Below are 21,526 nucleotides of genomic sequence, written 5' to 3'. Positions count from 1 at the left end.
ATAATGGAGAATCAAACACTGACGATTGTTTTTAACGTCAAAGTTTTATGAAAACATATGTCTGATTTGTTTTAAAAGTTGTTATTCATGCAGAATAATGAATGATTTTCTGTTCTGATTTAATGAGAGCACAAAGTCTCTGACCTTCAGACTTTCCATTTCCTACTGAAGCTGATGAATCAGTCATGAGGCTGACGTCAGACTGAGGATCTAACACTGGCACTAGTTACCTACTTACTGTACATACTTAGCTTATAATTTCATTCTTTATTTTTCTTTTGACTTTTGATGATCAAATTTTAATTCCTTCCTCATTAACATTTATTTCTTTATCTTATTTTCTGACCTCGTTTTTGTTGTTTTCCTTTTTAAGGGATTTTCTGTCTTTGTGTGTTTTTGCAATTATTTGGTTTTCTGTTGTTTTTTGTTGTCTTGGGCGTTTTGTAATCTTTTGGTGCATTTTTGTTTTGAATGTTTCTTGTGTCTTTATTCCTGTTTTGTGCAATTTTGTTCTTATTTTTTGTATATTTCTTGGAGTCCTTATTGTGTATTTTGGTTGTTTTGTTTTTGGTTACCCTTTTGTGTGTTTTTCTTGTTTTGTTGTCGTTCCGCTCATTTTTGTTGTCTTGTATATTTTTGTTGTTTTGTGCGTGTATTTTTCTGCGAGTCATTTTTGTGTTTTGGTTGTTTTGTTCTTGGTTATCGTTTTGTGCGTTTTTGTCATTTTGTCTGTTCTTGGAGTCATTTTGTAGATTTGTTTTGAAGTCCACACAAAATTAGACCATGTGTAATATAAGGTACGATATAATAAACGTGTGACATACATGTTAAGTATATTGATGTATAGTGTATGTACAGACCAAGCTCAACCGCCTGCACTGCTCCCTTATATAAATGCATTATATATATATATATATATATATATATATATATATATATATTAGTGTGTGATGTGTTTGTATTTGTGCAGACCAAGCCCAGCCGCCTGCACTGCTCTCACTGTGATGAGACGTACAGTCTTCCTCAGAACGGAGCCATCAAGCTGTACAAGGAGCTGCGCTGTCCTCTGGACGACTTTGAGCTGCTGCTGTGGACGTCTGGAGCCCGTGGGAAGAGTTTCCCTCTGTGTCCGTACTGCTTCAGCAACCCCCCCTTCAGGGACATGAAGAAAGGTCAGCGGTCACACAGTGCCACCACAGCTTGTTCACGAAATACAGAAAATATACAAGGCCTGGGAATATTGTCACGTCATTAATTCATTAAAAAATATTGAATTAAGAAAAAAAATTTGAAAGAAACTTCTAAAGAATATTTTTGGAAAATTAACAGGGAAACTTGAGCAAACTATTAAATAGTTTCATTCAAATGCAAATGAGTGTGTGAATATTTACTAAATGAATGTCAAAGATTGTCGTCACAAAGACCAAAGGTGTTTGGGTTGGAAGAGACACTGCAGGGCTCCAACACAGAGCGCTACTAACGTTAAATTGTGAGGACAATATCCAGACAAACTAACAGTTATATGTTTTCATTTCGGTATTATTAGGTAGTACGTATATTTAATAAATAAATCAGTAGATGGGTAGTAAATGAAGGAAATAAAATAGTCTAATAAATAAATAAACAAGTCAGTCAGCAAACAGATTAAAGGTAGGGTAGGCGATTTTCAAAAGTTAGCATGATTTTGAATGTATTCTCCCGGATGGCTCCGCCTTAACCCCCCTCGCCCCTCCCCTCTGTGCTCCATCTCTTTCATATGCATGCGCTGAAGCAGACCTCAGCTCATCGCTTGTTTTGTGTAGAAACTTTGTTGTCTCATGTCTCATTCAGCAGTAAGTAAACAATACATTTTATCATTATATATGTTTAAAAATGTGACCAAAAACTCTGTTTTAACTCTGTCTTCGGTGACACGCTTTCAGTGTGAGCTCATGCATGCGAGGGATGGAGAACGAGCAGAGAGACAGGGAAACGTGATAAAAAAATGATTTGTTTTTTTCCATTGGTTGAAGTGATTACAGATTTACAGCTGCTACAGTTGACAGATTTTCTTCACTCTTTTTTCAGAACACATAAGATCTTAATTTCTGTCAGGACATAAAGACAATTTCAACCAAAAACGTAAAAAGTGTATCTGGAGAAAAAATAAGGAATGTAGGTGTACACACATCAGGATTTTCTAAATCTGTAACGGATTATTTGAAGATATAAAATCAGACATAGAACAGTTTAAACATACTGTGTGTGTTTGTGCTCCAATATTCTCAACACACAAACATATGGTTCATTGATCTTTTTCAAAGACAGAAACCTCGCGTGATCAAACGAGATCTGACAACGTGATCCAATGCTGCGATCCAAGCAACTCAGAACTGTGTATTTTGGACCTCCCACTTGAAAAAGTGACCTTGAACGCCACCTGAAGGCGGAGCTCCAACTGACTAAAGTCTGCTGCTGAACTCGTTTAAACTCTGAGAATTTACAATTTGGAAATTCTGAGTTTCCAGGAACGCAGCATTATGTGTTCCTCAGTCAGCTGCTTCCTGATTGGCTACATTCTGTTCCATGTCGCAAATCCTGAGGTCGTGAGTCAGGGAGCACACACACACACACACACACACACACACACACACACACACACACACACACACACACACACACAAGGAGTTTGGGTCATAAATATTGATGAAGTTTAATATTTACGACCCATTTCAGAGAATATTATCAGAACAGATTGACTCTGAATAAACCTCAGAGCACAGGATGACCTTAAAATCATCTGATAAAACAAAAAATTATCTGGTATTTGCCTGCGTTGGTCATGAAGGAGGAAAATCAGGTCAAAAAAACGGCCTCATGGTGTTTGAACCTCGCTTAAATTTAAAAAAAAAAAAAAGTTGGTATTTAGATTGTAAATAAATCAAATAAATAAACAAGTACTAAATAAATACATAATACTTACATAAAGGGCGACCGTGGCTCAGGTGGTAGTGGGTCGTCTTCTGATCGAGAGGTTGGGGGTTCGATCCCAGTACCTGACTATGTGTCGCAGTGTCCTTGGGCAAGACACTGAACCCAAAGTTGCTCCCAGTGGTTGACTAGTGCCTTGCATGGCAGTCCTGTCCCACTGGTGTGTGAATGTGAGAGTGATTGGGTGAATGAGCTGATATGTAAAGCGCTTTGAGACTGCTTCAGTGTGGTGATAAAGCGCTATATAAATCAAGTCCATTTACCATTTACCATAAACAACTCACTAATCAAAATGGAAGGGAAAAAAACAATAATTTAATTAAATAAGTTAATTGTCTGATAGTAAATAAATGAAATATATAATATAAGAATACAAATAATAAGAAACAGCTGTGAGAAAATAATAAATAGATAATGAAGGGTGTGTGTGTGTGTGTGTGTGTGTGTGTGTGTGTGTGTGTGTGTGTCAGGGATGGGCTGTAACGAGTGCACACACCCGTCCTGTCAGCACTCTCTCAGCTCTCTGGGCATTGGTCAGTGCGTGGAGTGCGAGGGCGGCGTCCTGGTCCTGGACACCACCTCCGGTCCAAAGTGGAAGATGGCGTGCAACAAATGTAACGTTGTCGTACACTTCTTCGAGCACGCGCACAAGGTCCAGGTGAGCAGATATTCATCAGTTAAGATGGCCACCATGTGTTTCATAACAACAGAGCCTCAGCGTCTGTCCCGTCCATCAGCATCTGCCTTGTCTGTCTCATCCCTTAGTGTCTGTCTTGTTCATCAGTGTCTGTCTTTTCTGTCTCTTGACTCAGCGTCTGTCGTGTCTGTCTTGTTCATCAGTGTCTGCCTTGTAGCTCAGTGTGTGTCTTTTCTGTCTCTTTCCTCAGCGTCTGTCTTGTCTGTCCCTCAGGTGTCTCAGGAGAGCTGTGAGTCGTGCGACGCTGCTCTGATGTTGGTGGACTTCAATAAGACGCGCTGTCCTCTTCCTGCCGGGGAGACGCAGCACACAGGCTGTGTCTTCTGTGACCCGCTTTTCCAGGACCTGGTGGAGCTCAAACACGCAACCATGAGGCGCCGAGGGGGTGGGGCCAGGCGCGGTGGGCGGGGTCGAGGCAGGGGTCGCCGCGGCAACCCTAGAAAGCCCAAAGACAAGATGGCGGCGTTGGCAGCGTACTTTGTGTAGCTTGTGTGTGTGTGTGTCTAATAAAGCTTATTGTGTATGTTTCTGAGTCACCTTCTGTCATTCAGTCCATCCTTTTTAGATGAAATAGTAATTCGTTTTTAAAAGGGACATATTATGCAATTTTTTTAAGAACCCCAAAAATGTAGTATTTGAGGTTTATTTTCCCAAACTCGCCTGTTATCCAGAGTTTTCACCCTCTGAAAAGTCACTTTTTGTGCAGTTCTAAAATTGGGCCGGTGATCTGTGATTTTATTTTTGCTATTCATACACTGTCGTTATTGTTTTCAGCCGAAAAACTGCACATTACAGGAAAACACATGGATATTTAAGCGGCTATTGTTATTGTGAGTCCGTCTCAGTGCTTCAGGGTCTGTACATCTCAGCAGCAGTCATTCAAACTCTCACCGGAGTGTTGAGCTGCTAAGTCACTTTTTTCTCCTCCTCTGCGCTTCTACCGACAAGAATAGTGCATTCAAGGTGATAATCATTTGTTTTCTCCAACCGCTGCGTTGCAATGTGTCACAGACACGTCAGATCAGCGATACAGGCGAAATAACAGGTTCGCCAATGTGCCGAACCACAAAAGGAGGGTATATTCTTTACCGATTTGACTTGTGACATCACAAATCTGGAAAATTTGACACAGGGCAATTTTACTTAGAAAGACCACAAAAAAATGACTGGATGGATTTATTTCCCATTTTGTGTGCCGGTGGACACTCAAGTTACCTCATTTGTGATCAAAAAAACTGCAAAAGTGGATTTTTCATAACATGTCTGCTTTAAAACTCACTTTTTATACATAAAAAAAATAATTAATTTAATCTATAATAGTTTTTGCCAGATCATCAACACCTCTTACTGGCCAAAGTGTGTTTTACAGTAAGCAACACAGAACCATTCTATAGCCTAAAGGTGGTATTTATTTATCTCATATTAATGTTAAGTAACATTTTAGCATTACCTTTTTATTTATTTAAATATGTTATAGGTTTTTTGTCCCACAAAGTGATTTACTTATTTATATTTGTACATTTAAATATTTTGATATTCTTTAAATCGTTTTTTGTTTTTGTTTTTTTAATCATCTGTTTCTTTAAATGACTGATTTATAAGGTGCTACAGGTGTCGTGGGGCTGCTTTCTTTTTTTCTCATCCTAAGAGAGGAGTTAGAGACTAAGTCTGGTTTTCTTTTCTTGAAACAAGCAGATTTTTACTTTTACAGGAAACTTGTGCTTCAGTGTCAGATGTTTCATTCTGGAGAAGTCAATAGAGGGTTTTCACGGTGCGTCATCCACCCTGAAGGTGACATATTGGCAATATTCAGTAGGTAAACAAAGCGCACGCACACAAGCAAATCCTGAATATCGAGAGGAAATAGTGAATTATTGCGAAAAACATTTGGAGTTTTGTAGACTTCCAAAAGTTATAACGAATCAGGGAGAACAATGTCAAAAGTCATCAGAGGAAAGGAGGCGCTTGTGCAAAGCTAAACTAGGACGTACGAGGCAAAAATCTGAAAAACATCCAAATTCCTTGGGCCCATTTCTTGTCAGGTAAGTGAATTTAAACTTTGATATTGATAAGTGCTGTAGACTGTGGTCTGTGGACTAATGCATATCAAACTGGAGGTCATTGAAATGAAAAACTCTTGGCTAACATTACACTTTGGGTATTCATGATATCATAAAGTTAAGGTTAGGTTGATTAAAGATGTTATTGCATTACATACTTTGGCCTTCACGACACATCTGTTGTTGATGACTTAATACTGCATCTCCCTCACCCATCCACAAAACATCTGGTTATAGGCCTCCAACCTTCTATAAGATTTAAGGTCTTCTGCTGTGTATGGGCTTGGCGAGAAAACCTAGTAGTCAACGATGTCTGGATACATAATAGACAGAAGACTCTCAGGGTCGTCATTGATCCAAGGGAGCCGACTCAAATAGATCTGCACCATCAATAAAGCGTAGTTTTTCCAAATATTGTGTCCTTTCCTGCAGACCAAGTCCTTCCCTGCCTTTGTATCTATAACACATTATGAGGAGCTTTTCTGTGGTTTATCCATCGCAGTGGTTACCTCCGTGTGCCTCCAACATGTAGTGTTTACCCCCGAGTGCCGCCAAAATGGCTGGGCATCCGGGTTACTGCCCAGAATGTGACGTCAGTGAAAACCCTCTATGGTGAAAAAAAAATAATAATAATATATATATATATATAATTGGCAGGATTAGTACACAAAGTGACAAGATGCACCAGCTCAGATATCCTTATACCGTTTATGCTATTTTTTATACTTATTTTATTTCTAATAGAAATAAAATAATGGAGTGTCTAATAGATAGACACTCCATTGTGAGGATGCTATTCTTCCACTTTTCCAGTGCTTTTAATACAATCCATCCCAGCCTTCTCCAGGAGAAACTCACCATCATGGCTGTGGACCCTCACCGTTGGAGCGGGGGGCTGTAGGTCCTCAACATTGACCTGCAGCACCTCAGGGTACTGTGCTCTATCCCCTCCTCTTCACCCTCTACACTGCTGACTTTAGTTACAACTCTGATACATGCAGAAGTTCTCTGATGACTGCAATTGTGGCATGTGTCACAGCTCCTGCTGAACTCAACTAAAACCAAGGATTTTATTGTTTATCTATCTATCTATCTATCATCTATCTATCCATCTAAAACACTCACTACCCAAAAATATTCAGATCAAATATCAGATCAAACGGTTCATATAAGTTCATTCTGACTTTATTTAATACAAAGATGTTCTCTATCGTATCGAGACTATCTCTCCACCCAGTTACATATTCCATATGTACAAGGACAGTTGACGTGGATATTTCTTTAAAACACACCACTACGTGGCCCATGCACGGGCTTAAAAGCCCCAGGTGTGCATGCAATCACTTTGATTGGAATGGTTTCCGAGCGGCCTCATGGTGGAGAGATAGTCTCTCCACTCAGAGAACCAAGATTACAACGTAACGGAACGTTTTACTAAGTCTGGGATCTTTCCCGCCATCTGAAACAGAAACAGTTGCTACTTTAGACATCAGCACATTTAAACCATGACGTGGATTGTTTAGAGTCGTGTCACCTTTAACTGAGTGAAGATATGTGCTGCTTGGTTCAAGTCCCACTCGTTGTCCTGCAGACACCTGCAACACACGGACAGTGTTTACCAGTGAGCTGTGACATTCATCCTAGTCTGGTAAACGACATTAGGAGAGGACACCTACTTCAGGGACCATTCCAGGTTCATGCCTGACTTCAGGGAGAAGGTGCTGAGCATCTCCTGCTGTGGGGCAGTGAGGGTGGGCACTGGGCTGGAGGAAGGGGTCGGGGCAGGCGCCACAAAAGCTCTGCTGATCTGCTCCGTTGTAGCCATTCTGATGAAGAGCTGGTCGTTGATGATGCACAAACTGTTCAAGTATGAACGAGGACCACAGGGTTCAATGGTTAGAGACTTTCTATGGTGTTAATATTACAGTAATATAGGCAAGGCAAGGCAAGGCAAATTTATTTATATAGCGCATTTCATACTCAAGGCAACTCAATGTGCTTTACATGATAAAACATTCAATTGTTTAAAATCAATAAGAACATTTAAAATCATCAGTAAAATCAGTAAAAATCAATTAAAATCATCAGTAAAATCATCATTACATCAACAACATGACAAAAAATCTCTCTCTCAATCATATGCAGTAGAGAAAAAAAGTGCCTTTAACTTTGATTTAAAAATGTTTACATGTGATGCTGACTTCAGCTCCGCTGGCAGTTTGTTCCACTTCTTTGCAGCATAACAACTAAAAGCAGCATCACCATGTTTACTGTGAACTCTGGGCTCCACTATCTGATCTGTGTCCATAGATCTGAGAGACCTGCTGGGTTCATACCTGACTAACATGTCACTGATGTATTCTGGACCAAACCCATTCACAGATTTATACACCAGCAGCAGAACTTTAAAGTCTATTCTGAGGCTGACTGGGAGCCAGTGTAAAGACTTTAAAACTGGAGTAATGTGCTCTGACCTCTTTGTTCTGGTTAAGACCCAAGCTGCAGCGTTCTGAACCAGCTGTAGCTGTTTGATGCTCTTTTGGGGGATTCCTGTCAGAAGACCATTACAATAGTCCAGTCTGCTGGAGATAAAAGCATGGACCAGTTTCTCCTGATCTTTCTGAGCCATTAAACCTTTCACTCTGGAGATGTTCTTTAGGTGGTAGAAGATGTTTTTGTGATAGATTTGATCTGACTGCTGAATGTAAGATCTGAGTCAATCAGAACACCAAGGTTTTTGACTTGGTCTTTAGCTTTTAAAGATCGAGACTCAAGATAATTGCTGACAGCAGTCCTCTTTTCCTTGTTACTAAAGACAATCACCTCCGTCTTGTCATGGTTTAGTTGAAGGAAGTTTTCACTCATCCAGCAGTTTATTTTTTTTTTTCTAAACAGTCACACAACACCTCAATGGGACCATGGTCATCTGGGTTCAGTGATAGATATAATTGTGTGTCATCTGCATAGCTCTGATAATCAACCTTACAGTTCTGTACAGTTCTGTAAGGGCTGTGTCCCAATAGTCCCTCCTATCTCCTTTCCTATCCACTGTCCTTTAACACCTGGAAGTGATTAAGTGGTGGCCGTGATAAAAGAGCGTTTAAATTTTCTGAGGAAAGGAGGCGTGGCCATAGGATTATTACATCACCTTGTGGAAGTGCGTCTGATCATCAAAACAAACGTGATCACCTTTACCTAACTCCTCTCCTAACACCTTTCCTTAACTCCATGACATCTTCCACAGGGTTAAGGAAAAGTGGATAGGAAAGGAGCTAGGAGGGACTATTCAGACACAGCCTAAGCCTTAGTTCATCTTTAGAACTGTAACATGGTTCACCAGTTTAGCCTTAAATTATAATTGACAATTTTTAAAGAATTTCCATGGCAATTACAATTAAATAGTCAATTATCTGAACTCAAATACAATTATGACAGCAACAGATTTTAAAAAATAACAATAATAATTATGCTTTAATTGTAATTAATTATCAATTAAGCAGTTACAATTATAATTGACCCCAACCCTGATTATATTGTTGCTACAATACAAACAGATGTTGGTTTTTATATAATTGTTAAAGATGTGGTTATTATTATTATTAATATTAATAGAAATAAATATGGTAATAACTGGAATATTTTGGTATTATATTATTTAATATTTACTACCACACAAAGTACTAAAAAGTGGTATCGTTGAGTACCGATACTGATTTACGAGTACCGAGTATCGGTTTAAATGTGTAAGGTGCCCATCCCTAGTAATCTCTACAATAACAATGGTTGTTGTGTAAAACATTATTGTTTATCAATGTATTTTATGGAAAAATAAATATACATTAGGTAAATATAGGAATACACAGAAAACACATGTGGTGAAACAGTATTTACTGTTTGTTCATTCCAGTCATACTAGTGGAGGCAAGCATTATCTGAAGCTACAGCTGATAATGAGCACTTTGGTTTTACGTGTGTAACTTACCCAGAATCCACTGCTGGAACTGTGATGAAAACTCTGGAGAAGGCCTTTATAGATTCTTTAGATTTATCATCTACAACAACTGAAAAAGCCCAAAAACCCAGGAAAGCGTTAGTGAGAACAGATGCAGTGGATCTTCTTATAACCATGACGACTAAGATACTGACCTTCTTTGAAGACTCCGCCCACTGTGAAGGACAGCAGTGTGTTCTGTGAAAACAAAGCAGTTTGGCTGAGTGTGAACAACACAAATGATGTACCTCAGTGTGTGGCAGATCAGACGTGAACTCACTGTGTAGGCGTTTACGTCCACGGTGAAAGAGCTGATGTCATGCTGGGTTTTTGGCAGCTCGTTGAGGAGCGCCACCACATTCAGTCGTCTGTGTTTCAGCAGACGGAAACGCATCGCTAGGGCAGGTGAAAACAAGACAAACATCAGGTGGGCTCCATCATCACTAGGGTTGGGTATCGTTACTACTCGCTACTTTTTCAACGCTTCTGGTGCAAAATCATTATTTTAAACTAACTTCAAAATCACAAAATGACATTTTATTTCTCGAGTCAAATTTAACACATTTAACTCAAAACAACAAACAAATGAACTATTATTAAACTTCACATTCATTTATCTGTGGCGGATAGTGTCACGCACCTTCTTTCAGGCCGTGTTTTGTGCATGTGCTACGGTTAGAAATTAGGTCATTGATCAATGATCTGATCAGCAACAACAACGTCATGTGTATCAAGTAATGTGTGGCACCGAAATCTTTGTTCTTATTGGTTACTAGCGTTTCCATGGGAACTGGTCCCATACTCGTTCCAGGTTTCGGTAGCCAACCCTAATCATTACAAGTCATACGTTGACTTCAGGAGAACTTACTGGAGTCTTTGGTCCTCTTCAGGTTTCTACTGTCTTTGAAATATTCTCTCAGACTGCTCCTGAAAAACAAAGAAATCAGCAGCACTCAGTTCAAACGTGTACGTGTGTGTGTGTGTGTGTGTGTGTGTGTGTGTGTGTGTGTGTGTGTGTGTGTGTGTGTGTGTGTGTGTGTGTGTGTGTGTGTGTGTGTGTGTGTCCTTACCCTGATGGATTCTGGATGTTGTACGGTGTTGTTAGTGAAAACAACGCCTCATCATGGTAGACACCCAGCAGTGGCTGTCTGTCTCCAGAGTCGTACACACTGTAGTACCTGTGAAACAAACAAAACACACTCTGCATATCAACACCAATCACTGATGTCATTTCCTACTTATTGTTAGAAACGCTGTGAAGCAGCAGCGAGAAAAATGTTAGAAACTCACTGTTGCAAAAAGTGCTGAATGTAGACTTTAGCGTCATCAGAGCCAAAGCAGCTTCCCTGTGTGATCACATGGTCAACATTTAGCAGGAGAAATGAGACGTTCATTACAGAAAAGAAAAGGCTTGAATATAAAAATATAGTGGCTTCTATATTTGGAAAAAGTGACGTTTTGAACACAACAGACAATTCAGCATCACACTGACTAACCTTGCAAGGTGGGAGAGTGGTGGGTGTGTCCACATCAAAGCCAATGTGTGGGGGGAGGTCATTTCCATCCTGATGAGGAACAATACACAGTTTAGTACAAGTTGGAAAATATCAGTTCATTTGGTGAATATCTGGTGTTATATGAAACATGACTGACACTGGCCATAACATTATCATTAAAAACCACTGGACCAAAACGCAAACTAAACTCAAGGAACCAGAACAAATCTAATCTGTGACCTCTGAACTAATCTGGTTGGTCCATGTGGATAAAAACAAACTCAATGAACCAGTCAATAAATATATAGTGACTGGTACATCGTACTCAGGCCCAAAGCTGTAGAACTCATTAATCACAGAACTTAAAACCATAACTGAGTTTAAAATGTTCACTTCTAGGGTTCAGTCTGAAAACAAACCAAAGTAAATAACACTGAGTCTGTGTGAATGTACGTGTGATCGTGTGATTGAAAAAGTTTCATACAAATGTTTTATTAATGTAAATTGTGTAAAAAGGCCCAACCAGGGACATGAGCTGTGAATTAGCATTAGCTAGAAGCTCTTTATGCGTCGCATCAGCTGTAAACCTTTATTGTAACTATGTTGATTGCATCGTCCCTAAAAATAAATTAATACATATTTGGGGGGAATAAAATTACTTATTTATTTGATGATTTTACATCTTGTAAACAATTACAATAAACTGTACTTATAGCTGCTAGATAAGATCTTCTTATTTATTTATTTATTTTTTTAATCAGATAAAGACATACTGTAGACCTCAGATTAATATACTGTATGATAGATCACTCTAAATGTAAAAGGTTGAAATTGTTGTTTGAAAGTTTATTTAATTCATATCAGGATTTCAGTGGCTCGACTCATTCATGTTGTAGTTTGTCACCGTGACATCACATCACTACGTGAGGCATTCAATTTCAGCTGAATATATAGAACTTTCTGTGTAAATAACTTCCACCACTGTTTTTACTGCAACGTTCAGTCTGTGAAAACACCAGAAGTATGTTGGGAAGTTTATTTGACAGAATTAAGTACACCTCTATCCTATTCTATGGGACTCCACATCCCACAATGCAATGTACAAAACGTGGAACAAACTTTCAAGCTGCAATTTCAACTTTTTTATTATTTTGTTGTGCAATTGATGTTTGAGTTATTGATCTATGGAGGTTTACACCATGTCTTTTATCTGATAGATCATTATTGTTCACAGCAGCTTTAACACAACTGAGAATTGACAAAAAGACTTTAAACACTAAGGTCCTCTAGTATCAAAACTATGGTGGTAGAAATGAAGAGTGAGTGACCATAAACTGCTGATGAATGAATGAGTGAGTAGACCTACCAACTTCAGAAGCTGGGGAAACTTCTGGCACACAGCACTGGTACGTAAACAAAATAGAAAAGCAGAAGAATTAGTGTGAGAATTCAAAGTTGATACAATAAGTTAATCACTGTAAAACTCAGTAAGACCTGCTGCTCCACTAGCACATTCATTTTGTTCACTGCAACACTACGCTGTGCTGTGTAGAACATATATATATATATATATATATATATATATATATATATATATATATATATATATATATATAAAACACCTTAGCAGTTTGCTTGTAGCAGCTAATCAGATCAGGAGAGCTGGGTAGAGCTTCATGGGAACCAAAGCGTAAAAAGAAAGATTTCTCACAGAGAGACTGAGTGACAAGAAAAATAAAATGTGGTTTCAAGTTCCAAGGTGGTGAGAGCTAAATTCTGCTCTGGTCACATGTCCTTTCATTTGATTACAGATGACATTTAGATTTAAGCATGAAAAAGAAATGTTAATCACAGGAAAGGAAGCAATTTACAAGTTACGAGAATGTTTTTATACTAAACTATAGTGTGTCTGAAAGTACATGTAGAGGAAAGAGTATAAATGACTATATCTTTGGTGTTTTTACACCAATCTGATCGGCTTTATCGGATCGGCCGATATTTAGCATTTTATGCAATTCATGTGATCGGCTGTAATGCCTATCGATCAATGACATCATTGTCCTAATGAAACTTTCTGTAGAAGCTCCCATTGTGTTTTTTTATCGTCTCATTTAAACTGAAGAGTTGTTTGCTTTACGTGACACGGTTTTATAGTATTTCACTCGTGTGCATAAAGGTGAAAATCTATGTGTAAACCGTTACAATGTCTCTCGGTTGGAACGGAGCGTCTGAGCGCCAACTTTTTTCCTTGTTTACTGGCTCTGAAAGCTGTGTGTGTGTGTGTGTGTGTGTGTGTACGCGCTTGTTTTGTTTACTCAGCATGTTAAAAGGGAGAGTCCTAGAGCGGTTTCACTTTCATACCAGAGACTTCAGTCCGTTTCAGGGTGATGGTGAACACAGAAGCCTGTGTGCGCCCCACCTCCGCTGTGCACCTGTGAATACAGACTATAAGCAACAGCATGTTTTGCGATGCAACAGTCAGGATATATGTGTTAGCTCCTAATGCTAATGGAGGTGTGGTCCGCCTCCACAGCGTCATCGTTAACTCTCTCGTAGTCAACACAGCTGCTGTTCAGGGACTAAATTAAATGGTTGAGTTCACATTTACACCAGTGCTCGTTCTGAATCACATTTTTAAAAGTGGGGTCACAAAACATGGTACAGTTTGATTTTCTGTGAATCATTCATGTGTTAGTGCACTGTTAGACCCTGTGATTTAACACAACCATACACAAAGCACTTTTCTCAATTTGGACATTGTTGGGTCTTCCTTGGTTTATAAGTTCTCCATCAACTGTGGGAAAATTCAGTCATTGATTAGGAACAAAAACACACAACAGCGGGTTTGACGCACGTTGGTTGCATGTTGTGGGAAACTCAGATATAAGACGTTGGATTGGCAGAAACTGCCTTCGATAATAAATCATCAAAACTTTAAATTTGGATCAAATCTTTTTCAATCTGCAAATGTTTACACAACAAATGTATTTCACGGGCTGAACACCAATAACTGGGCGTCTGTTTTAATGAACTATGGAAACATTAGCTTCTTGGATGCAGAGCGGTCAGTCAACTATTTTTAGGAATCATAAGAAAACAAAGTTACCAGAACTACATCTGGTAAACAGACTACAATCATATATTCAGGATTTTAACAGTAAAATGACAATAACATCCTTTGTTGTCACAGTAAATCTACTGAGCTCACATGTAAACATCTGTAACAACCCAGAATAGAAAACTGACCTGACGTATGAAGATGGGTCTTTGAAAAGGTCACAGAGAGGGTTTCTGAGCAACCACAGCTCCACCAGTTTCAGCCCCTTCAACTTGTCCAGCTCATGTTCAGTTTTCAGCTGAAGAACAAACAGGAAGCCGGTAGGCGTCAACACATGAACCTTCAACACTACTACACAAACATGACAATGAAAGCCTTGGAGCGGCCAGTCTTACGTCGTTGTGTGAAAGGTTCAGGGCCTTCAGATGAGGCACTTTGGTCACAAGCTCGCTGAGTTCATCCAGTGTCTGGATGCAGTTGTGACTGAGGTTCAAGCTTGTCAACTGCAAAGAAAACATTGATTTCATTAGGTCTGGACTTCACTTTGATGATCTAACTTTTAAAGTATCCACAGTATATGAAGATACACAGATTGTTGCTGATTGTCGTATGACCGTTACCTGAGGAATGTTGTCTTCAATGATCTTAATGATGGCCTCCATGTTTGTTTTCCTGTTTAAAACCATTTTGATATCCTGGGACACCAAGTCTGTTAAACAGATAAAAGTTTCAACATTCACGTCCACTTGTGAAAGAATCCACAAGGACGGTGAAAAACAGGCATCATGAAACAACACAATTCTGAAGATTTAAAACATTTAAACCACATTTTAAGTAAAAATAATAATAATAATAATACATTATGAAACCAACTGTAATCAATGAATAATAATAAAATGTAAGCTGTATATAAAAGTATCACCTGGTGCTTCCAGCCTGTTAACCCAGTAACACAAGCCATTTAGATTGTGTTTTAAAAAGCAGTGACTGATAAATATTTCCACTATATAAAACAACACCAATCCAAGGTGTTTCCTTTGAGATGTCAAAGGAAGTGGCCAACATTGTGAATTATCTAATGCCAAAAGAGGTGGTGTGGTTACCTGGGTCTGTGTGAATACTGGTCAGATCCAAAGCTTGCTGCGAACCATCAAAACGTTTTGACATGCATTGCTAGAAAAGAGAAAAAAACGTCTTTAAAACAGTTCAAAAACATTATTTTAAATCAGGGATGCTCATGGTTAACTATTTAACCATTAACAGACAACAACTTTGACCAATTAATGCAAACATACTACTTTCTGCAAGTCCTAAAAAATAAGATGTACTAATGTATGTACTATTTTGCATGGATATTAACATTTGGCTATGGTATTATTATTTAAAATAACTCAAAATGTCCAGTAAATTCCTATACATCATTCCCATGAAAAGTTTCTATTTTAGAATATTCCCAATTTTAAATTCCTGTGGACAACAGGACAAAGCAAACAACATCGTAGAGAATCACGCTCACCACCACTGACTCATAAAACATCCTCAGCATTTTTCTGCAGATGTTGAAGGACCTCACAAGGCTTTGGTCCTTCCTGTAGAGGGAGTCAGTGTTCCTCCCCCAGTCCAGTTTATTGTCTCTTACCACTCCCAGGTATTTGAACTCCTCTACAATGTCTACACTGACCTCCTGAATGATTTGTTATCACTGACCTTCAGATGTTCCAATTCTTCAACCTTCAGTTCTGAGAGGCAGAATTTGGGGGGATTACTGCGGTTGACATGTACATCCACCTTGAGGAACATCAGTCAAGGAAAAAAAAGATCACAAACTAATGAGTGAAAACAGTAATGTAGAGCCTGTGAGAACATTTAGCAAACTGGTTTTGACTGTAGTTTTCTAAGAAATCCTTGATCAATTTGAAGTATTCAGAAACCCTTGTAATTGGTTTTTTAGAAACTGAAATCCTGAAGCTCAGTTTTCAAACCATTTGCATGAAAAAAGTAATAAAAACATTTATCATAAAGGCAGGTGTACATGAGCTCAAAGCTGAAAACAGATCCTGAACACAAAGTTCTCATAGAAGTGAGTTTGTGTTTCCAGTTGTCATCACAAACGTACCTTATAGCCATCACAAACTGTGACCTTGCGAGAACACTTGTTGTTGTCATGCTTTTTGCCGTGAGGAATCTGTTGACAAGGCAAACAAATTAAGATGCTGTTAGACCAATCACAAAGCAGATTAGCTAGATGTGAGTGTGAGCTTACACACCGTGATTTTGAACCAGCCGATTCGGCTTTTAATTCCTCCTCTGAAAGATCCTCTCCCTCCTCCTCCTCCTCCTCCTCTGCCGCCACCTCCACCTTTGCCTTGTGGCCAGTCTCTGTCCATACGGGCGTCTCCTTTGCTAAATACTCTCCCATAAGGATTGCTGAACAAGACAAAATAATATTAATGATAATGATTTCTGTACAAGAGCAAAATGCAAGTGACCACGGAATGAACGGAATCACGAAATCGACCAATGAAAATGGTTAAATGCGCAAATGGACATGAAACGCCGTCACCGTGGGGCAAAGAACTGTTTTTTTAAATGGGGAGATGTTTCCGGGGAACGCCTATTAGGTGCACCACCCTCCCTCCTCCTGTTCAGGTTGCATTAAACTCATCTTAAATCACCACAAACACCGTCTAAAAAGCAACGCAAATCATCGCTGCCTCCCAACTACAGAGCCTCCAGTGCCCGTTTAACTTTGCTGTGCCTGTGAAGCTCCGCCCATTTTTTGTGTAGCGCAGCCATGCTCCGTGAGAATGTGATCAACTTTAATCATCTTCCCCTGCTCAGTGTTCGAACTGTTGTGTCTGTCTGTGCCTCGTAGGTAAACATTCACAGTCAGCTAGCTACCTCAAGTAGAACAGTTTCAGTGGGAACTTCCGGTTTACAAAATAAAAGTCCGTTGGAGCAAAATTATTAGAATGTTACATTCTAACATCTCATCAGAGCTACAGAAGATAGGATCATTTAAATTAGGTTTATTTAAACTAAGTTGATCAAAAGTTAATCAATAAACCTGATCAGATTCAGTAAACCATTGATGCCCGAGAGGAAATATAGTGACATTAAAGCTGTTCTCATACATATTTATATAACATAAATAATTAAAAAGGAGCAGTCAGAATAATCCATGTCACTACAACTTATATCTACCTTTATTTGTATCTTATTTTATTTTTGACACACATTTTTGTTTAATTATTATTATTATTTTATTAGTTTTTAATTTGTTTCCTCACAGGAGTTAAAAACTAATATTTTCTTTAAAAAATTATAAATATTTCTAAAAAAAAAAAGTAATTTAAACAATGTATTTTATAGGGCCCTACTTATCCACAGATATATTTCAGAGACACACACACACCTTGCAATATAAATAAATACTGTAGTAAGAAACAGGATTGTGATGATTAAATTAAATGTCTGGGTTAAAACATGTGGGACCATCTGCAACTGTGAACCAACATTTAAAAACTGCGTCTTATTCACATTGACTCGAGCGCTGCACAGCTATTAATTATTATTGTATTACTGCTACTTTTTCATTTACAATGCATGAATTGAATGTTGTTTCAGGAATATCATGTATTCCTATGAAGACAACATTTAATGAAAGTCAACACTTACTATCTTTGATGAGAACTGCCATCCTGAGAGCTGTCACTCATGGTCACATCTCTATTGAGGGAAAGCCTGGACCACACTCCAGGTCTTCCACATCCACCACGGTGGTTCCCCCGCTGCCGGTCTCTGCGGAACGACCGTCCCTTGTAGGGGCCTCGGCCTTTGCCAAAATGTTGGGGTGCAAATCTGTCATTGTCTTCTGTAAAAGAAAATAAACATCATTAACCTATAATTTCAGTGAGTTTAGTACACATGCATAGCCATAAATGCAATGTTACTAATAATGACAAAATAATTTCTTTCAGTTTTTGGCCTTGTTTTTTTTTTCATTTTTGATTTTGGCCAATAATTTTCCTATAGCCCAGTGCATCTCTATGCTTTGTCTTATATTGTACAATGTGCAGTGAAATGTATTTTTGTACCAGCATTCAATTGTCATAAAAATACTAAAATTATACATTTACAGTATACCTACATAATGAAATATTTTAATAAAGGAATTGAATAAGCAAATTTAATCAGTGAAATTAAATTAATCTGTGTCGTTAAATGTTGATACATGTCGGGCTTTACTAACAACCAGAGATAAAACAAATGTGTCATGTGCATAAACAGGTATTTTAATGTGAACCTTTTGACATTTGTAACACTTCAAAATAAAATACTTTTTAACTTGTTTAACAATGACGGCAGAGAAACTACTTTTAATGTCTACCAGGTGTTGGAGAAGACCCCATTAGCAACACGCTACAATTTAGCTCAAGATGACTTTGTAAAATGCTAACGTTTACTGTTGTATAATTACATGTAATATACCTTTCCACACCTACTGTCTATAGTTTGTACTGCAAACACAGTAAAATACATTTAGTATGATCTTTTCATTGTTCAATCCGTATATGGTTGGTCATTTGTTCTTATGTTTCTAAACCAAATCAAAAAATCAAATAAATAGTGCTGTTATTTTGATTTTATTTTACTGGTTTAAAACTCAAATGAAAATATAAAGAACATGAGCAGCAGCTACAAGATGAAACATCCAAAAAATAAATCCTAAACAGTAGGGATGTCCCGTTTCGATATTGATATCGGTCCATTATCAACCAAATAATGAATATCAGATTTTATAGGACTGCATCTAAAATCTACAATATATATTATGTTAATTCAGTTATAGAATACTGTAGATATTATAGGTGAAGGTTAAATTATATGTAACCAATTAGTTAATAATAAATAGGTCAGTTTTTATCATCCCGACTGTTGTTGACTATTGATCTCTGTTTGAGTGACATCACTAGATCAAACCTTTTATAACATTCCACACTACAGAATAAGTCATAAAAGTTTGTATGATTTGTGCTGATGTCATATCGGATCGGTATCGGCCAATACTCAAGGCTGTAATATCGGTATAGTATCGGAAGCGGGGAAAAGTTGCATTGGGACATCTCTACTAAACAGTCCTAGTGTGTGAGGAGACATGGTCCAGGACCTGTGGAGGGAAACCAGGTGTAGTGAACATCTGGTCTGGTTCTGTTCACTCTGACAGTGTTTTTGGGGTTTTGTTTATAGATCGTAACCAATTTCCCCACAAATATAAAACCTTATTTAAACCCCACAAACTAGAGCAACCTTTGCCCTGTGCTTTGTGTCAGAGCTCAGTGCACAAACCAAGTCATTCACCTTCATAACTAATACTGAGATATTACATAACCTAAAAGGATCCATAGATTGTAGGTACAGTGTAGTTTGGCACATGGTTTACATGTATTTAGACAATATACCAGCTGTGTACAGAGACTCCATGACACTGTGTTACCACCACTCTGGAGCCTATTCTTAGCTCTGCTGACCTCACTCCTCATTTTAAAGTCGTCTTCCTCTAAAAGGAATCAGCAGATGTTTGATATTAACACTGAGCTCCACAGAAGTCTCTTACCGTTGTAATTCGCCATGTTTCTGTGACCGTGTTGTCTTTCAAAGACAAAAACTCGGCTCCGTCAAACAGTCCGTGAAAGAGGGACTTCTTCTTTATCCCAACAAAATGTATGAAACACAACAGAAAGACTAAAACACACTGTCTCAACGTATGTGAGAGAAAAATACACAAAGATGTCAGCGATACGACGATATGGAGCTGCTAAGTTAGTATGTAACAGCTGCCACTGTAAAGATGAAAGAGCTGGGCAACTTCCTGTTTATACTGAAGTCAACGGTCAGTGCCCAATCCTTTCTACGCATGCGTGTATACTACGTCACTTCCTTCATCGCTTCCTTACGACAGATCTGCGGTAACGTGATATTATTAGGTTTTTTTTTTTTTTTGGTATTTTTAATTGTTAATTAAAATAAATACATTTGTTATATATATATATATATATATATATATATTTTTTTTTTTTTTTTTTTTTTTTTTTTTAAATATTTTTACGTTTAAATAAAAGAATGTTGTATGATCTATATCAAACATTTGATCAAAAAATGATTAAAAAAAGATATATATATTATTTTTATTTTTAGTAGTACACATGTAAATATGTAAATATGTAAATATGACTGTTTTGTGGTGTTTTTAATTGTTAATGAAAAAAAAGACAAAAAGAAACAAAAAAAGGATTTAAACACAATACACAACATTGACAATCAAAAACCAAACATTAATAAAAAATAGATAAAAATTTAAAATTTACTCAAAACATAAATTTCGAATGATTTTTAAATACCAATGTTTCAACCTTTTAAATGTACTCAAACGGCCATAAAATTGACCGACCGGATGTAGACGCGTTTCACGGCTGAGGGGCGAGTCTCGACCGGGAAAAACACATGTTGTTTGGAGTGGAGAGAGCGAGACTATGGCTAAACTGTCACAAGATAATGTTAAAACTAGAGTCAGACAATGTGGAGACGTTGAAATGCAGTCCTATTGGAGTAACCGGAGAGTTAGAAAGTAAAGAGGGAGAAATAGAAATGGCGAGGTTTGTGAGAAATGGGAATTTATTGATTGATTGTAAAACGAAAGTACAGAAAGACAAAGCAATGAGAATGAAGAGCGTGTGTGGAATGAAGGTGTTGGAGGATGGATGGGACAGGACAGCATACGGGGTCCAGCATATGGTCACAACACCACTTTTAAAAAAGTTTCCACCTATTAGGTACGGCGCCCGTGCATTGCATCATTAATGATGTAATGTCTAATATGTCCAACCTGTCATGTGGAGTAGCCCAGAGGGGTATTCCATAAAGGCGGGTTAACAAACTCTGAGTCTATCCATAAACTCTGGGTCAACATACCCCACGATGGAAAACTCTGGGTATCGGATTACATTAAAGCTGGTATGAAGTGGGTCAATCAACCCTGAGTATGTAAACCTTGGGTTACTTACGTGCACGCGCGCGATTAAAAAAAAAAGCCATCATCAATGGATCACAGAATACTCAAATTGCCATGACAACCAAACGGAAGAGAGTGATTTATTCATCCTAGTGGGTGAAATAAGCCGTTGTTTGATGAATATGAGCCTGTTCTAAAGGTGTGTTCAGTCTTCAGTGACTATAGTGGCTTAAATCACCCGT

General features: G+C 38.1%; 2 protein-coding genes across 2 annotated transcripts in view; one reads left to right on the top strand and one right to left on the bottom strand.

The window, feature by feature from the left end:
- Window positions 1–4,153, top strand: part of top3b (DNA topoisomerase III beta) — a 33,896-nt gene extending 29,743 nt beyond the window's left edge. The window contains exons 16-18 of the mRNA XM_028456562.1: window positions 971–1,172; window positions 3,441–3,628; window positions 3,881–4,153. Coding sequence (XP_028312363.1) covers window positions 971–1,172; window positions 3,441–3,628; window positions 3,881–4,153 — 663 coding nt within the window. The remainder of the gene's footprint in view (window positions 1–970; window positions 1,173–3,440; window positions 3,629–3,880) is intronic.
- A 2,985-nt stretch (window positions 4,154–7,138) lies between these two features.
- On the bottom strand, window positions 7,139–20,121 carry LOC114470097 (nuclear RNA export factor 1-like). The gene is made up of 20 exons (XM_028458111.1): window positions 19,890–20,121; window positions 17,951–18,146; window positions 16,540–16,699; window positions 16,389–16,457; window positions 15,980–16,060; window positions 15,376–15,445; window positions 14,893–14,981; window positions 14,668–14,775; window positions 14,461–14,570; window positions 12,581–12,617; window positions 11,215–11,283; window positions 11,009–11,064; window positions 10,789–10,896; window positions 10,587–10,645; window positions 9,999–10,114; window positions 9,874–9,916; window positions 9,710–9,788; window positions 7,404–7,586; window positions 7,262–7,322; window positions 7,139–7,186 (listed from the first exon to the last, which is right to left on the bottom strand). Exons 1-20 carry the CDS (start codon window positions 19,903–19,905, stop codon window positions 7,139–7,141), a joined length of 1,758 nt encoding a protein of 585 aa, XP_028313912.1. The 5' UTR covers window positions 19,906–20,121.
- Window positions 20,122–21,526: the final 1,405 nt, after the last annotated feature.

Source organism: Gouania willdenowi, chromosome 9 (genome assembly GCF_900634775.1).
Source record: "Gouania willdenowi chromosome 9, fGouWil2.1, whole genome shotgun sequence".
NCBI lineage: Eukaryota > Metazoa > Chordata > Actinopteri > Blenniiformes > Gobiesocidae > Gouania > Gouania willdenowi.
Note: the sequence above shows the minus strand (reverse complement) of the source record. Positions and strands in the feature narration are given on the sequence as shown.